The sequence below is a fragment of the Urocampus carinirostris genome, chromosome 6, assembly GCF_059441175.1.
Source record: "Urocampus carinirostris isolate Australia breed hairy pipefish chromosome 6, RoL_Ucar_1.0, whole genome shotgun sequence".
NCBI classification, from domain to species: Eukaryota; Metazoa; Chordata; class Actinopteri; order Syngnathiformes; family Syngnathidae; genus Urocampus; species Urocampus carinirostris.
Window position 1 is genome coordinate 4,421,800 of NC_142354.1, and position 17,332 is coordinate 4,439,131.

At 42.1% G+C, this 17,332-nt stretch overlaps 1 protein-coding gene across 1 annotated transcript in view; it reads right to left on the reverse strand.

Moving 5' to 3' along the window:
* The window catches only part of LOC148363591 (protein SSUH2 homolog), a 31,178-nt gene that overhangs the window by 2,113 nt on the left and 11,733 nt on the right, over positions 1-17,332 (reverse strand). Inside the window, exons 2-11 of the mRNA XM_088337078.1 lie at positions 16,199-16,276; positions 16,050-16,122; positions 13,859-13,988; positions 13,064-13,124; positions 12,869-12,990; positions 7,356-7,418; positions 6,072-6,151; positions 5,432-5,524; positions 2,051-2,156; positions 758-865 (exon numbers count right to left, since the gene is read on the reverse strand). Of these exons, the coding sequence (XP_088193204.1) occupies positions 758-865; positions 2,051-2,156; positions 5,432-5,524; positions 6,072-6,151; positions 7,356-7,418; positions 12,869-12,990; positions 13,064-13,124; positions 13,859-13,988; positions 16,050-16,122; positions 16,199-16,276 (914 nt within the window). The remainder of the gene's footprint in view (positions 1-757; positions 866-2,050; positions 2,157-5,431; positions 5,525-6,071; positions 6,152-7,355; positions 7,419-12,868; positions 12,991-13,063; positions 13,125-13,858; positions 13,989-16,049; positions 16,123-16,198; positions 16,277-17,332) is intronic.

Below are 17,332 nucleotides of genomic sequence, written 5' to 3' on the forward strand. Positions count from 1 at the left end.
ATAACAGCGATATCTTTTTCAGTGGCGGGGTAATCGAACACCGTTACTGTAACTGACAGTCAAAAGTGGTGCGTTACATAAGTTTTTGTCCGTGTTTACATAGGTTTTTTTGTTTTGTGAGCGGGCATTTATGTTCGTTTTTGTGTATATTTTACTTACGTTTTATGTGTTCACACGCTTTTGTGTGGTTACGTACGTTTTTGGCATGTTTACGTACGATTTTGTGTGTGTTTACGTACGTTTTGTGCACGTTTATTCACATGTTGATTGCTATTTTATCATATTGTTTACTGTTTATTTTTGTGTAGGATAAATCTGTTGCTGGTAAGGTGCAATAAATATTACAAGGTCCTATAACACAACTACCTGTTTGTTCTTCTCTATTCAGATGAGCCATACAATGCTCAGAACATTTCAAATTATTTGACAAGGTAATGGTAATAGTTACTTTCCCTGGTCACTAGTTACTATTACTATAGAGTAATTCAGTAACTACTTCAGTTACTTTTTGGAATAAGTAGTGAGTAACTATAACCAATTACTTTTTTGAAGTAATGTGCTCATCAATGATTATATGTTGAAAATATATCACAAACAAATATTTTGGGGTATGCACCTTACAGTGTGGAAAATACGGGAGTATTGTTTGTATTTAAAACAAAGACATGAGGAAATTAAACAAACAAAACTGCATTAAGTATCAGATCTTGAGACGATGCGTGAGCATGTGTCTGCTCACCATGCCACCTGTCCATACCTGCTGCAGAATCCTGGAGGTTTGAGCGTACTTGCTCTGGTGCTCTTGGACCATTCGTGCCGACGCCTCGCTGATGGCCGGCTCTGGGAACCCAAGGAGTGGGTACAACTGAGAAGCAGCAGGACAAAACAAATGTGGCAGTCAACAGACACAAAGTTAAATAGATTTTGTGTGCGTGTGTGTGCTTATATTTGTTTATATACGTTTTTTGGGGGTATATTTTTTGTGCAATTGAATGTGTATTAAAAGGATCATAAAAGATTAGGCACAGGTTTATTGGTCCTACCCACAATCATGCAGGTATGTTGCAAAATACTACACGCGCTAGGGTCCTCGAGAAATTTAGTCTCAAAGTTGACCGATTTGCCTCATATCTGCTAGAGCTGTGACGTCACCGGATGAAAAAAAATATAGACTCATCACACTGGCGGGTCGCGTTGAAAAACAGACGGCGACTGTAGTACAAACCGGTTGCATAAAGTTCTGCTTGGTAAAAGTGGAACTTTGCTTACCTTGTTTCTGGAGGACTTCTGACTGTCTTGTCTAAGATGCGCATATTGATCATCAAAAGCTGTGTGAGGTAAATTTACCTGCCGCTGTGTACAGCGTGCGTTCCTTTTTTTTCCTTAGCCTCCTTTTAGGTAGGCAATTGTGTCTTTTCCTTTGTTTTTTGCTGTGAGTCTTACAATTGGTATTATATTGTCCAGATAGAATGGGGTTAACCTAGACCAAACAAAACTGAAAGCCTTAGTCAGTCCCGACGCTAAGGAGCTATTTGGACAATATTATACCAATTGCAAGAACGAGGCGAAAAATACAAAGGAAACGCCACAATTGCCTACCTAAACTGTGGCGAAGGGAAAAAAGGAACGCAGCTTTTGGAGATTGAAGTATGCAACTCAACAAAACAGTCTTTCAGCAACATGGTAAGTGAGGATACGACATCTCCCAATAGAAATGAGCTATATGCAATCGCTGTTCACGACAAGCGCCCTCTGTTTTTTTACAGGTGTCATATGTTATTTCAACACCACCCAGCATTTTTAAGAGTCTTCGTCCAGTGATGTCACAACTGAAGAGGATATATGCCAAATCGGTCAACTGAGAAAACGTTTCTCGAGTCGTCCCGCGCATATTTTTCAACAATGCTGACCAGAACAACCAATGCTTTGTTAAGCATTAAAAACTTAAGGAAATAACTTGAAAATGATCTTTAGTGCTCCAACTTTTTCATATGACTGTGTGTATGGTTTAGTGTGTGCAAAATGTGCATGCATGTTTGTGTGCCTGTACCAGGTACTGGTTGTTCTTGAAAAGCTCCTTTCCGCTCACTGAACGCAGATTATCGATCTGCAATCCGCTGTTCTGCTCTACCACATGGTCCTCAACATGGTTAGTCCTGCACACACAGACATCCACACACACACAGACACGTGTGTTGCATAGTTCTGTATTTAGTTGGTTGAACAGCAGCATAGTTAACTGCGTCGTTTGGGGGATTTTTTTGGAAAAACTAAAAGGGACAATTAGGTAAATGACCGGCATTCATCATGCAAATACAAAACTGTACATGCTAAAATTTCGTAGTGGCATTTGAGCACTGTTTAGGGTTGTTTACTCACCTTTAAAAGACTTTCAAAGCCAATTTTCCAACTTCTCCAGTACCATTAAAAGAAAAAGACTGTTGTGAAGCATCTATTTTGCAGAGCCTCAAATGTATCTGATTTATAAATCCAATGTTTAATCTTTCGTGTGCATTTATCAAGCCATATGATTTTTAGATCTTGAGTAAATTGACAATGTAATGTAAGACATATCCCTCCTCATTTAGGTATAGGTAAAAATAACCGTAATACACACCTTAGTTTTTTGCATTGCCCATAATAAATGTCCATAATCAATACGTAATTCCTGCACTAGTACACATTTTAAGGTGCCCTCATTAGATATAACATGCACCTGTTCCCTTGGGCTCGGCCCGTAGGGGTTGATGACGCTTTATGGGACAATGCCATACAAACTAATGCCAGCTGCGTTTAATAATAAATTTTACTTCAAAGCGCCTTTCATGACACCCAGGTCGCTGAACATACAAAACATCAATAAAACAAGGATAAAGTAAGAATTAAACAAGCAATTAATGAATAGCAAATAAAACAAAGTAGAGTTAAAAAGGGGGCTGATGTGAGGCAGATGATAGAATAGAATAGAATATACCTTTATTGTCATTGTTACAAAATGGGTTAACATATTGTGACAACGAAATTGGGCATGACACTCCGGTCACACATTCACAGTGAGGTAAAAAAAAACAAGAAGATAAAGGAACAGAGAAGGTAAGGTTATAAAACAAGGAGGATAAGGTTATAGTTATAATTTACACAATATTTACACAAGAAATGTCGGCATGTAGGATGTTACATACAGTTTGGTATCGTAAGGGTTTGTGCAAGATCGTAGTGCTGATGAAAAGTAGTTCAGTTTTATTCCCGTTTAGTTTTAGGAAGTTGATGGTGAACCATAATTTGATTTCAGAGAGTCAGGAGTTGAGGTCTGCTCGTGGGAGTCTGGAGTTGCAAGAAAGGTAAAGTTGGGTGTCATCCGCGAAGCAGTGGATGGAAAGATTACATTTCCGAGGTATATGGCCGAGGGGGGGCAGGTAGCTTATGAAGAGGAGGGGCCCCAGTGACTGGAAAGGGGTCCGAGGAGAAGGACCTAGTTAAATGAATTGAGTGCGGCTAGTGAGGTACTAGTGGAACCATTGGAAGGGGGTGTGGGTTAGGCCAAGTGAAGAGAGTCTGCTAAGAAGAATGGAATGGGAAATGATGTCAAAGGCGGCATTTAGGTCAGGGGGGATGAGAATGGAGAGTAAAGCTGGAATGAGGAGGTCGTTTGTAAACTCAATAAGTGCAGTTTTAGTGCTGTGGTGCATACAGAAACTGAACTGAAAGGGTTCAAGTATACTGTGGGTAGTGAGATGAGCATGAAGTTGGGAAAGATAATCACGAGGGAAGAAGAAATTCAATGGCAAAGCAAAGCCACCAGAGAGCAGTGTCTGCGTCATTTTAAAGCAGACTATTTGAAAAACATGGACGCAATTTCAAGCATATTTTTCTTTATTTCTCTTGCCAGAAGTAAAATCAATGATTTTGCACCCTTGGTGCAAAGCTGTCTTGCGCACGTTATTTCCGGTTCTCATTTGAATACACCCCCGTAAAATGGTATAAAATTATGTTTGGATTTTCATTGGCTACCCAATGTGTCAACCATACCTGCAGAAGATATTCGGAACTACAGGAGTCAATCTTCCTTTTATCAAACAAGCCCGTATAGACTAATGCTGGCTGTGGACCATGAAAAAAAAACCGTGCCATTGGCTGAGAGTGTTGTCAATCGAAAGGTCACGATTAATGGAAATACCTAAGGTCATCTGACGAGTCTGGTAATTTGTAAACAGGAATTATGGGGCTAAACAGACATGTAGCAATGTGCAACGTCCATCGATGCTGCTTTTCGGCAGATTTTTTTTTACATCTGTCGACGTTATCATGTGTGGAGTAAATATTTAACACGGTTGGATTCACTAGACTCTCACAGATGTAAGGAGGTCATGGTTTCGTACATAAAAAGGAATATCATGACGGCCAGGGGATAGAAATTGTGAGTTACTCCGGCTGTATAGTTTTCGGATATCTTGTTTCAGAATGATTGCGATGTTTCCGTGATGAGGATATTTTGAAATGGTCAGCATAAATTGAGTTTAAGCTTTTCAATGATATGTGGCATGATATATTTTAGTGACTGGTGACATTGTACAGACACGTAAGGGGTTAACTTAAATAAGAGCTCCAATGCCTGCACTGGCCACACAGCCCCACTTTCATGGTTTGGTGCCTGCAGTCAGTCTTCTACTCCAAAGGTGGCAACATTACCCTGTTTCCCAGTCTCCTTCACTTTACCTCTACCCAGGTGATTCCAATTCGACAATTAGTCACTTCTGCTGCAAACACCCCAGGCTCCCATCTCATGTTCCCGATTCATTTTGTTCCAAGTTCAACCACTCTAAGACCTGCCACTCCAACCACTTTCTTCAGTTCCCTCTGTGTCCCAAGATCATTAACTCAAGTCATCCAGTTAAAGGTACTCCCAAATCTCCCCATCAAGACTTCCATCACGCCATGAACCCGTCTTTAGTTTCCCTCGCAAAATCTCCTCCCCTGCAGTTTTGGTCCCACACCCTCTTCTCTCTAGTGAATCTTTTTTTTGTTGCTGTTAAATAAACTCCCTACTGGTGGGCTTTGATGCCTTGTGATCCGTCCCATTGTGTCCTGCATTGGGTCTGTCTGACACGTCATGACACCAACAGCATGTTGGAACCCCCACCAATTTTGAAAGGGTAGCAAGTGTTTTTCTCGAAATGCTGTGTTTTGTTTCTGACATGCATACCACCCCTTGTTATGTCCAACTACTAACTTAAGTTTTATCAGTGCACAGAGCCCTATTCCAAAATAAATGTAGCTTGTCCAAATGTACTTCAACTGTGTCGTTTTGGAAAATCATCAATGACTGGCATTTATTATGCAAATACTATTAATTAAGGAACATTTTACACATTTAAATTTTGCTAGAAGCTGTGAATAACGTACATGTTTGTAAAGCAGCATACAGACTTACCATTCTACTTTAAGCTGGATGAAGGTCAGAAGTTGTCGCTTTCCCTTGCACGTCTTGCAGTCTTCGTAGCCACGAGCATTACATGATCTGCATCTAAACATATACAAAAGTCAATGGTTGAAACCCCAAAAAAACATTCAGTCACACATTAGGTGCTAAAATGTTCCGTGATTTCAAAGTCTTCCAAAATAACTGACAGGCGTTACTTGTTATACTGTAACCTGTGGCTGTCTTTTTTCCAGTTATGTTCTGAGGTCCAACAATGATTGGGTAGGCCGATAATCAGCACCAATATTTAGGAATTTTACGGATATAGTATCAGCCTTTTTATCAATTCGACCGGCCGATTTAAAATATTTAAAACTTGGTTAAAGAAGTAGGAGAGAGCTTTGCTTTGAAGGCAAGGAATTGTCTCACTCGCTCTTCCCATCCTCCTCTCCTTTCAGATTGGAGGATAAAATTGAGATGTGTTTTTTTTCCTGATTTGGATCGTGGTTCGTCATTAAGGTGGGATGGTGGGTCCTAAATTCAGACAAGTTTTAAACCAGTGCAAACGACCATTTGCGTCATTTTAAAATTCGCAACATCAATCAATCAACTCACATTCTTGCCTCAGAAGATTTACAGAAAAGGTTTGTACCTGTCTCTGCCTGTCGAGTTACAATGGGTGCAGTTTTGATCGTCTTTAGTCCCTACACCGTTACACACCCAGCATTGTTTCTGAAATGGACGCATAAACAAACAAGCAAACACACACACACACAAACAGGTTTAAGACCACGAGCTATAGGGGGTACAACCCAACCAAATCCTTACTGAACTTTACAGTACTATACGGTGGTAGTTGTTGTTAATAAGCAGTGTTGGTAACATTACTTTGAAAAGTAAATAGTTATAGTTACAACTTCTTCTGAAAAGTTAGTTACTGAAATACTTCATAGTAAAAGTAACTAGTTACCAGGTAATGTTACTATTCTTCTTACTTGAAAAAAAAAGTGGTAATGTCGACAGTATTCGAGTCAGTTGTATAGAGAAGAAGAGACAGGTAGTTGTGTTATAGAGCCTGGTAATATTTATTGTACCTCGTCGCAACAGATTTATCCTACAAATGAAGTGCAACAAAATAATAAACAATATAATAAAATACAAATCAGCATGCACATATAAACGCACAAAAATGTACATAACCATGCACAAACTTATGTGAACATGACCAAAAATGTACGTAAATATGCACGGAAATGTATGTAAATATGCTTAAAACTACGCAAACACACACAAAAACATAGCTAAACATGTACGAAAATGTACGTAAACACAAAAAAACGTACCTAAACACACGAAATGTACGAAAAAAACGTATGTAAACATACAAAAGCGTACGCAAACACATGAAACGTATGTTAACACATGAAACGCAAATAAATACACACAAAAACGTATGTAAACATGCACAAAAACATACGTGAATAACAAAACAAACGTAAACACATAAAACGTACATAAACACACAAAACATACGTAAACATATGAAACATACGTAAATATATACAAAAACGTGTATAAACACACAAAACAATCCGTAAACACACACCAAAACGTACATACATGCACAAAACATACGTAAACATATGAAACATAAGTAAATACACAGATAAACAGTACATAAACACACACGAAAACATACTTTAACACACAGAACATAAAATAACACATAAATTGTACATAAATACAAACAAAACTGTACCTGAACACATGCACGAAAATGTACGTAACTGCGCACAAAACGGAGCTGATGCGCTAATTTCGATTATTAGTAACAGTATTGCTACAAAAAATAATTAGTTGGATTACCCCGTTACGTAACTACGTTATTTATAGTGGCATAATTCCCAACAGTGTTTATTAGTGACAGCCAACTTACATGTCCACTTCCATTGCACTCCTTACATGGCTCCTTGCCAGTCCCGCTGCAGTCATGGCAGTCCTGGACACCCACAGCCATGAGGTTCAGAAAAAGTAATGGAAAGGTGTTTTTCGACGAAAAAAAAGAGAATTGTGTTAAATTAAACGAAGCAGGGAATAATAAACAAACACGAGTGTGGTGTTAGTGTAAGGGACCGAGCTAAGCAGTACATTCCATTAACATACCAGTCAACCTCTACGGCTCCATGCCTTTACAAACTGTTGTATTTTCCCTTACTAAATACAAAATAATCTTACACCATATTTTTCTTTTCAAACGTGTTTATTTATGTAGTTTAACTTGTTATATTTTACATGTGTTTCGTTATATCATATATATTGTTAATTAACATTTTGTTGTGAGATACTGAGTTGCTCGACATTAATGAGGTTTATTATAAAAAAGTTCAAAAATTAAGTAGCTTGGATGTTCACTGTAGAACGGAAAAATACATGCAAATATAATTAAGAAGAATTTTCTTATTTAAATTATGAATTCATTTTCTGCATTAAATTATTGTTGGTAATATACTGATTAAAGGGATAACCACAAACCTGTCTTTTTTAATTTTCTCCTATTATACTTCCTTTTTTTCTTAACTTCTTTATACAACATAATAATTCTTAATATAATGCATTAAAGCAAGTCAGCCGTTTGGCTCTCTCTGAGTTGAGCCGAAAAAGCCGGTTCTCTAAAAAGAGACTGACTTCCTTTTACTACGCAACTTTCACGGAATGATGCATGATGGGAAATCCACAGGCAGCAGACGCATGCGCACAGTAGCATCAAACCACTCGCATTGTTTGCAACGGAAAAAAAAACGATACCCAGATAGAGGCTACCGCGGCGAACTCGTTTGACTTGATTGATGTGCCGTTTCGTGATAGTCGGTGTATACCGCATGGTACCCATAATTGACAAATTTGCATTTTTCCATACAGATTTTCTTGTACGTCGTACACGTCTTAAAATAATAAACCTACTTTGTACGGCAAAAACGTACAGGTTGACAGGTATGCATTAAGATCCATTATTAGTACACTTGAAAAAGAAAGATCTCATAAAGGCTATTAAACCGACCAGGAGCTTGACTATTCTTTCAAAATTGCAAAGCGCTATTCATGACTAGATGAAGGCTTGTTTTTGTGGAAACTCAACAAGAATTTTGCGGGAGATACCGTCACTGGGAGCATCATTTCTGAAAACTTGAAAAACCTTCAACAGAAGAATGGATTTCAAGCCCAGCCATTGCTGATTTGAGCAAATCAAGAAGAGGACTGGCATGCATATGTGGTATGGCATGGGGGAAGCAGCGAGTGCCGCAGAAGAACTAACGCAGCGCTTCACCTCATTCAAAGAAAATAAAATAATGATGCTTTAAAAATGTCATTGTGTCTGTTCATTTAAGGTTACAGTAACTTTAATTCTAAGAGTACAGTAAGGGCTTATGTATCATCAACAGTCTCTTGTTACTGCAGCCCTCGTCTTCAACCACTTAATGCACAAACTTGTCACAATACCAACTTCCGACTCCCTCCAATCTAAGTGTTTATCATCAGCCTTGATAATTCATACAGTAATTATATGTATGTGTAACCATACTGCTAATGCATGTAGTAACTATAGGTATGTGTGGCCGTACAAAGTTTTACGTTATTTTTATATTTGAGCAATGATTAATCAATGATTGAGCAAATCAATAAAAATCACTGACATTATTTTGCAAAACTTTATAAGCAACGTAAACAAACCCGAGTAGTGGGGGTAATAGTGTAACCACTTTATCACTAGACAAGTGGTACACATAGAAAAAGGAATTATACCTCATTATCACACTATTTTTAATCACGGTGCAAGGAGCACTGATTGGCATAGTGCATTCTGATATCTTAAACTGTCTCTTCAATTCTTGTTATGTTAGAAAATGGAGAAAACAAAGTCTTTTGACAAAATACTATATAAGCTCTTTGTCACAAACCAGAATGGAATCTCGGACCCAAGTGCGTTCGTCTTAAAGGAATCTTTATTGGATTGAGCTGACAGAGCTTGCTTTGGAAGCCGATGGTTGTCGGTCGCTAGCAGCCTTGGACGGAATGGCAACTCCCTGAAAGGTAGGCAGAATCGATACAGCTTAGCGGGCAGGTCGGTGGCTAGGGCAGGAGAGTAGATCGTAAACGTGGGGCAGAAACAGGTCGAAACAGGAGGCAGGCAGGAATCAAGCAGGGGAAGTCTTTAGACACAAGTACGGTCTGACACTCCCCTCTGGGTGCTGACAGTTTAAGAGGGGAGTGCCAGCCAATCAGAGAGCGCGCTCCTGCGCACCAAACAATTGCCCCAGGTCTCTTCATTTAGGCAATCGTGACAGAACCCCCCCTTCAAGGGGCGGCTCCAGAAGTCCCAAAACAAAACAAAAATAACCCACGGGCTCGTCAAAGGTAATCCTCGGGTACGTCACAGGTAAACTAATAGGTGCGTCACAGGTAATCCTCGGGTACGTCACAGGTAATCCATAGGTGCGTCGCAGACAATCCTCAGAACTCTTCTGAGTGGGCTGGAGACCCTCTTATCAGTATCCAAACGGGCGGCAGGGGGTGGGTCTGAAGGTGGAAGAACCGATGTGCCGGAACCTCGGGACCGACCTCGGCGAGGAACTGGTAGGTCCAGATTCAGGCGGTAGGTAGACTGGCAGGCAGGCTTCATGTGAGACCGGTCTCGAGACACGGCGACGGACGATCCGGGAGTGCTGGCACACAGACGTCAAGACCGGTGGGAAGGCAGGCGGACGGACGTCGGGACGGTCGAGCGGACGGACGTGGGGACAGGCGGGCGGACGGACGTCGAGACCAGTGGGCTGGTATGCAGGCAGGCGAACCGGGCGGACGGATCAGCGGTCCAGGCGCCCCGATGAACGACGGGCAGGCAGGCGGGCAGGCAGACAGACTGACGTTGAAACAGGCGAATGGACGGGCCGGGCTGGCGAGCAGGAGAGCCGCGCTGGCGAGCAGGCGGGCCGGGCTGGCGGGAGGAGAGCCGGACTGGCGAGCCGGCAAGCTGATGGGAGCCTCAGATAGATCAGCACCAGGTCTCCTCCCGCAACGGATAGGATGAGAGGTTGTGTGAAAACAGGTTCGTTGGCATTCAGCCCCCCACTCAAGGACCACCCCTGACCACCAGTCCAAGCGAGGGTTGTGCTTAACCAGCCACGGTTGTCCCAGGACGAGTGGTTGACCCGGGGAAGGAAGCAGGTAGAAACTTATCCACCCACGGTGGTTCCCAGACAGTCTCATCTCCACCGGCTCTGTAATTTGTGTTGCCGTGCCCAATAGAAGCCCATCCAGAGCTTGGGCAGGAACTGGCGTTGGAAGGGCAATGCCTCTCAACCCCATACTCCGGGCGAAGGCCGCGTCCAGGATGTTGACCTTCGCGCCCAAGTCCACAAGGGCGGACAGGGACTGGGTTGACCCGGAACTTTGAAGGTGCACCTGGAGCCTTGGCCTTCCGGTCGGGGAGATCGGGGTGTGGACGGAACCCAACCGGACGACTCCAACCGTCCGGTCAGCTCCCCCTTTTGACGGGCAGGATGATGCCCGGTGTCTTTGCCCTCCACAGTACAGACAGAGGCTGGTAGAGAGTCGACGCTGACGCTCCTCGACGGACAGCGACGTGCGATCCACCTCCATAGCCTCTGGTGGGTTTAGAGGAATCGCGGATGGCTGCTGGAATTTTGAGACGGAGTCGGTCCTCTCGGGCGAGCAGGAAGCTCGGTGGCTCTGGCGGACTCTTTCACGGCGTCGCTCCTGGACCCGACGATCGATCCGGGCTGTCAACGCCATCGCCTCATGGAGCGTGGCCGGGGGAGCGTGGGACACTAACTCCTCCTTCAAATAGTCCGCTAGGCTAAAAAGATAGGCGTTCACAAGCACTTCCGCGTTCCAATTGCTTTGGCTCGCTAGTGTCCGGAAATCGATTAAGTAGTCGGCAATCGTGCGCCTTCCCTGGCGAATGTTCATGAGCGAGCGGGAGGCGTCTGCCCAAGAGGAGCCCGTATCGAACACCTTCAGCATTTCTTGGGCCAGAAGGTCAAACGATGAGCATGTCTCCAAACCCCTTTCAAATTCCGCTGTTCCCCAAAGACGAGCCCTCCTGGACAGGTTAATTGTGAAGGCCACTTTGGCCACGAAGTTACGGGGTTGCAAGTCGAAAATAAGCCGAGAGTTCACCAGGAAAGCCCGAACCTGGGCAGGATCGCCACAAAATTTTTCCGGGGCGCCCACCTGCGGCTCCACCGTTTCGATGGCGGGTAAATTCACAGGCGGGAGGGGAGGGACTTGCGGCGGCACGGCAGACAGAGAGTTACCGGGAGGCGGGACCGATGCGTGCAACTGACGAGCGAGAATCTCTGGAAGGCATCCAACTTTGCTTGCTGGTGCTGAAGCATTTCTTGTTGCTGCCGGTGAAGTCAGGAGAATGGCAGACACGTCACCCGACATCTGTCGGAGCTCCGCCTCAGTCCGATGCGAACGCTGCATGGCTCCTTTCTCCGATCGGCGCTCGTGAAAAACGTTCGCTGGGTCCTTTTCTGCCCAGACCGTTCTGTCACAAACCAGAATGGAATCCCAAGTGCGTTCGTTTAAAAGGAATCTTTATTGGATTGAGCTGACAGAGCTTGCTTTGGAAGCTGATGGTTGTCGGTATATATATACATATATATATATATATATATATATATATATATATAATATACGGAATTGCAACTCCGTGACAGGTAGGCTTAATAGATACAGCTTAGCGGGCAGGTCGGTGGCTAGGGCAGGAGAGTAGATCGTAAACGTGGGGCAGAAACAGGTCGAAACAGGAGGCAGGTAGGAATCAAGCAGGAGAAGTCTTTGGTACTGGTAATCTGGCGAAACACACAGAGAGACACAAGTACGGTCTGACACTCCCCTCTGGGTGCTGACAGCTTAAGAGGGGAGTGCCAGCCAATCAGAGAGCGCGCTCCTGCGCGCCAAACGATTGCCCCAGGTGTCTTCATTTTGGCAATCATGACACTCTTTGATGTACACATACATATTAAACTGCAATGTTAATGTCACACAGGTGAAGAAGTGGAGAGACGGTTTAACCTGTCAGAATGCACTATGCAAATCAGGGTTGTGGTAATATGGGCCCGTACGCACATATGCTCTAACTGTAGTCTGGATTTCATGCACTTTGTAATCGGTGCACTTTATGTATGAAAAATGTATAACAAAAAAGTGCACCTTATAATCTGGTGCACCTTATTAGGCAAAAAACAAGGTACTATTTGAATGTGTTTTTAGGGATTAGGAAGATGTGTTTGATATCTATTTTGGTTCATTTGGATTATTTGGGGATTTTGGGTTTATTTCGTTTTCAATTATTTCATATTGGGAAAATTTTCTCATTAAACGAGAATTTCAAGGTAAGTATCCCTGCTGGGGCAAACGCACCTTGACGGACGATGTGTAAGGCACACGGATGAGCTCCGTGTGATTGGTAAACATGTTGGGTGGCGTGGCCTGGACCTCCCAGGGTCGAGGGGCCGTCTGAGTGTAGAAATCCGGCACCTCGCCTATTGATGCAAACCACATACATTTGCCGGTTATCGAAACACAACTTTTTTGTTTACGTGTGTCTGTGTGTACCTTCATGAGGTTTGCTGCCCCACTCAGTTGACCTTGACTCTGTGTAAGTCTCCAGTCGATACTAATGGAACATACACATCGTGTGCATGATTGTAATACATGACACATACACACTTAAAACACGCAAAAACACACAAACACAACAAGCAACGACAACACAGGTAGAAAGGATGAAAATATGTGAAGCTAAGTATTGTGCGAAAAACAATGAGATAGCTGTAGAACAGGGTGGCAAACTCATTTTAGTTCGGGGGCCATGTTGTAGAGAGAGAGAGAGAGAGAGAGAGAGAGAGAGAGAGAGAGAGAGAGAGAGAGAGAGAGAGAGAGAGAGAGAGAGAGAGAGAGAGAGAGAGAGAGAGAGAGAGAGAGAGAGAGAGAGAGAGAGAGAGAGAGAGAGAGAGAGAGAGAGAGAGAGAGAGAGAGAGAGAGAGAGAGAGAGAGAGAGAGAGAGAGAGAGAGAGAGAGAGAGAGAGAGAGAGAGAGAGAGAGAGAGAGAGAGAGAGAGAGAGAGAGAAGAGAGAGAGAGAGAGAGAGAGAGAGAGAGAGAGAGAGAGAGAGAGAGAGAGAGGAGAGAGAGAGAGAGAGAGAGAGAGAAAGACTGGATAAAGAAAGAAAGAGAATAAGTAAGACAGAGACAAAGTGAGAAAAAGAGAAAGATGAAAAGAGAAAGAGAGAAAGAGAGAAAATGAGACAAAGACAGAAAGGCAAGATGAGAAAACAAAAAAACACAAAGAACATTAGAGCGAGACAAAGCGGGAGAAAGAAGAGCATTTAGCATTGAGCATATATGCTAACCCTGTATGTGTTAAAAGGCTCCATCTGTGTGATGACTCCATCAGTGGCAGGCGCTTTGCTATAGCAACAGTTGGAAGAAGCAAAGCTCTTGAAGGCATCACGGGCAACTTCCTCGGACATGGACGGGATGCTAGAAGACAAACACACGCACAAATCGTTAAACATTGTAAGCCTGAGCGAACAATCCACTGTAATATAGCCTTTTCGTGTTCTTGAATCATTTATTCTCAAAAAAAGACAACCAAAACATATTGAATAACTAACTATTTGATTGATTGATTAATCAGGTAAAATTAATACACAACTTCTGTTTGAATTTCAATTTTTGTATATCAGGCTTGACTGTTGATGATATATATTGTTGAACTACAGTAATTCCTCGCTGTACTGCGGATTACTTTATGCTGTTTTGATACTGTGCGGAAAGTCAGAAGAGCGCAAAGAAACCCTGATCACCGAGTGCTCCGTGGATTGTTATCAGGTCTGAAAAGGTCAGGAGAGACAGCAATTGGGGCCCGTTGGTCCGGCCTACTACTACGTCTATGCTACATAACAATTCTCACAAACCACCCCTGCTGAGCCTGTATCTCACCAACGCCAGATCTACACACATATATATATATATATATATATATATATATATATATATGTATATATCTCATCTCATCTCATTCTCATTAGCCGTAACGCTTATCCTAATTGGGGTTGCGGGTAAAGCTGAGTGACATACTTCAGTGTTTACATTGACAGTTGGTGCCCCCTTCTAACCGCACCGGGTGAAACACATACATTGTAACACACGTGATAAAAGTTGGTCACGAGGGGTGTGGGCCATCTACCCCCTGTGCGCGGCTCAGCATCGCACCGTAGCGTACGCACTCACAGATTACCGGCGTTCGAAAACCGAACAGCGAAGCAAGAATTTCTCGAAATTTTTGGTCGAGCACCGATTTGCGCGAACTGAGAAGCGTTCGAGAATATATATATATATATATATATATATATATATATATGCAAGGACATTATACAATATTCTAACATCACCTCCACTTGTTTACTTGCACGAGCGCAGACTGGCTTCGGCTAATTATTTGTTCTATGCTTTGCGTCAGTCATTGACAGGGCTTTAACGCATATCCATGCTGATGGGTGAGCCTGTCAATATGTTATAGAGGGGGTAGGTAATCCTCAGAGTAAAAAAATATCAAAAATGAATTTCCTTATTGGATTTATTTAATGTTTACAAAATAATTTTTATGAAATGTTTTACAAAATTGTTTTTTTTTCCAAATGATTTACGCTGGGTATCACGTGCTGTACGAGTCACTAGCGACACTATTATCAGTTTAAAATAAAATTTCCTTTTTTTGTAATTTTTCTTTGTAGGGTGGAGTTAAATGGTCTGCATTTATACAGCGCTTTTCAGTTCTTTTTGGGGGGGAGTTTTGTACACTTCTTCCCTGGAAAGAAACAAATTAAAAATGTAACAGCGGTAGGCATTGGAAATCCTCGGCACATGTTTATGTATAATATGATTGTATTGTTCAGCTGTTTCTGCGTTTTTTGTTTTGTGTGAATATTCTGTTGTTCCCTTTTGTTAAATGGTGGTTGATGCTGTTTTTATTCTTTTAAACTGTTCCTGAATAAACGTCTTTCATTCATTCAAAACATGAATTCAAAACACTAATTCATTAAAATTGTAATGGATTTAAACTTGGAGTCCTACAGCATAATTCACAACAGGATGTGGTCGATTGATTAAAAGGCTGACTGTATACTGTATAAGGTTTTTAATGTGTTGTAGCTCCAGACCAATTCGCTTTTTTGGGTCAAATACGGCTCTTTCAACATTTTGAGTTGCTGACCCGGAAACCAAGCTTTAGCAGCATTTCAAAAATGACCAAGAAACAGAGCAATAAAAGTTTGAATCTATTAACAATTAGTAACACTTGTTTTTTGATACTTTATAAAATAAAGTCAAAATTGCTAGTGTCATTTTAACTCTATGTTTTTGAAAAGCAGGGGAGGAGGGTACAGTCAACCTATTTTATTTATTCAATGGTTTTTATTTTGGGGGTAAATTGCCCGACTCTAGCGTGTGTTGTTTTGCAATTAAGTTCATATTCCTTTCAAAGCCACAATGTGAAACTTTATTTAGCGCCCCGAATTGATAGGAGGTGTACTGCCTCACCTCCAGCTCTCTGGCTCAGGGCCCGGTTGGGGTGGGGCCACGGGTTCTATGGGCATGGGCGGTGGCAGGAAGCCTGGACACAAATCCAACATGTGGGAACTTGGATCTGAGTTCAAGTATATCCCTGAGTTGTGGTGGTCAGTGCTTACCCCCTTGGCCCATTCCTTCGTACCCGGGCATGTTGTTGAATGGGTTGTCATTGGGTCCAGCCCCAGGTGGGAAAACGGCTGGAAGATAAAGACGTAGGACAGTAGTAAAGACTTCCAATTAACCTATGGCTAAGCCTTGTCCTCAAACGCGATGAGCCTATCACAGTGTGCATAGCGGACTCTATACACTTGCACAAGCTCTGCTGGCATGTCCATTCAATTGCATTGCTGTTTGTCAGTTTTAGTTTGTACTTTTATGTTTTTTCTAACATCTTACACTTTAAAATGGTCAAACGTTATGCATGGGGTACATGCAAATCTGATACAAGGTATCCTGAGACTCTGGTAGATATGTTTTACTCTTTGCCAAGCAACATCTAAATAGAGACAAGCTGGATAAAGTTGCGGTCGACCACAACACCAACTCAACATGGATAACGTAAATAAGGATGTCTACATCTGTTCCAACTTAAGTCAACATATTATTTGAGGCAACATGTTGTAACTTTCCTGGGTATATAAATAAAGTATATAAAGTTATTTATAACCTTCACTAACTAACTAACCTAACTAGGACTAACATAAGCTAACGTAAGCTCTGGGTGCATACACATCATGTTTGTTTAGAGTTTGGCCTGTTATATGCTACTTTTTGTACGCCGGTAATCAGATGTGATTGTTAGCTGTTGTCCAAAGGGCTCCAGTCAACATCAGGTTTCACTCAAAAATCGGACTTGACGATTGATTTTGGCAGTTTGAACCTAGCCTATATGTTAACTTTTGGAAGTTAGCTTCTTTAACTTACCTGTAAAAAAAAATGATATAATAAATGTTGGCAATGTTATGCTGAATGATTCAACGTAAATACTCTAGCACAAACCTGATGGAGAGGTACTGCTGGTAGCCTACAAATAGTAAAAATCATGTCCTGGGAAAATATGCAGCTTAGACTTGGACTAGCTGAAGCTTTTCATCGACCTTCTCAACCATGATATCATTGTTATAACCCTGCAATGCATAGTTCAGGTTCTTTTGGTGACTTTGAGATGCCATGTGATCTTTCTGGGCCCAAAAAGCATCAATTGCCTCCTGTGAATTGTCTCCTACTGTGACATTTGCCATAGTGCTCTTTAA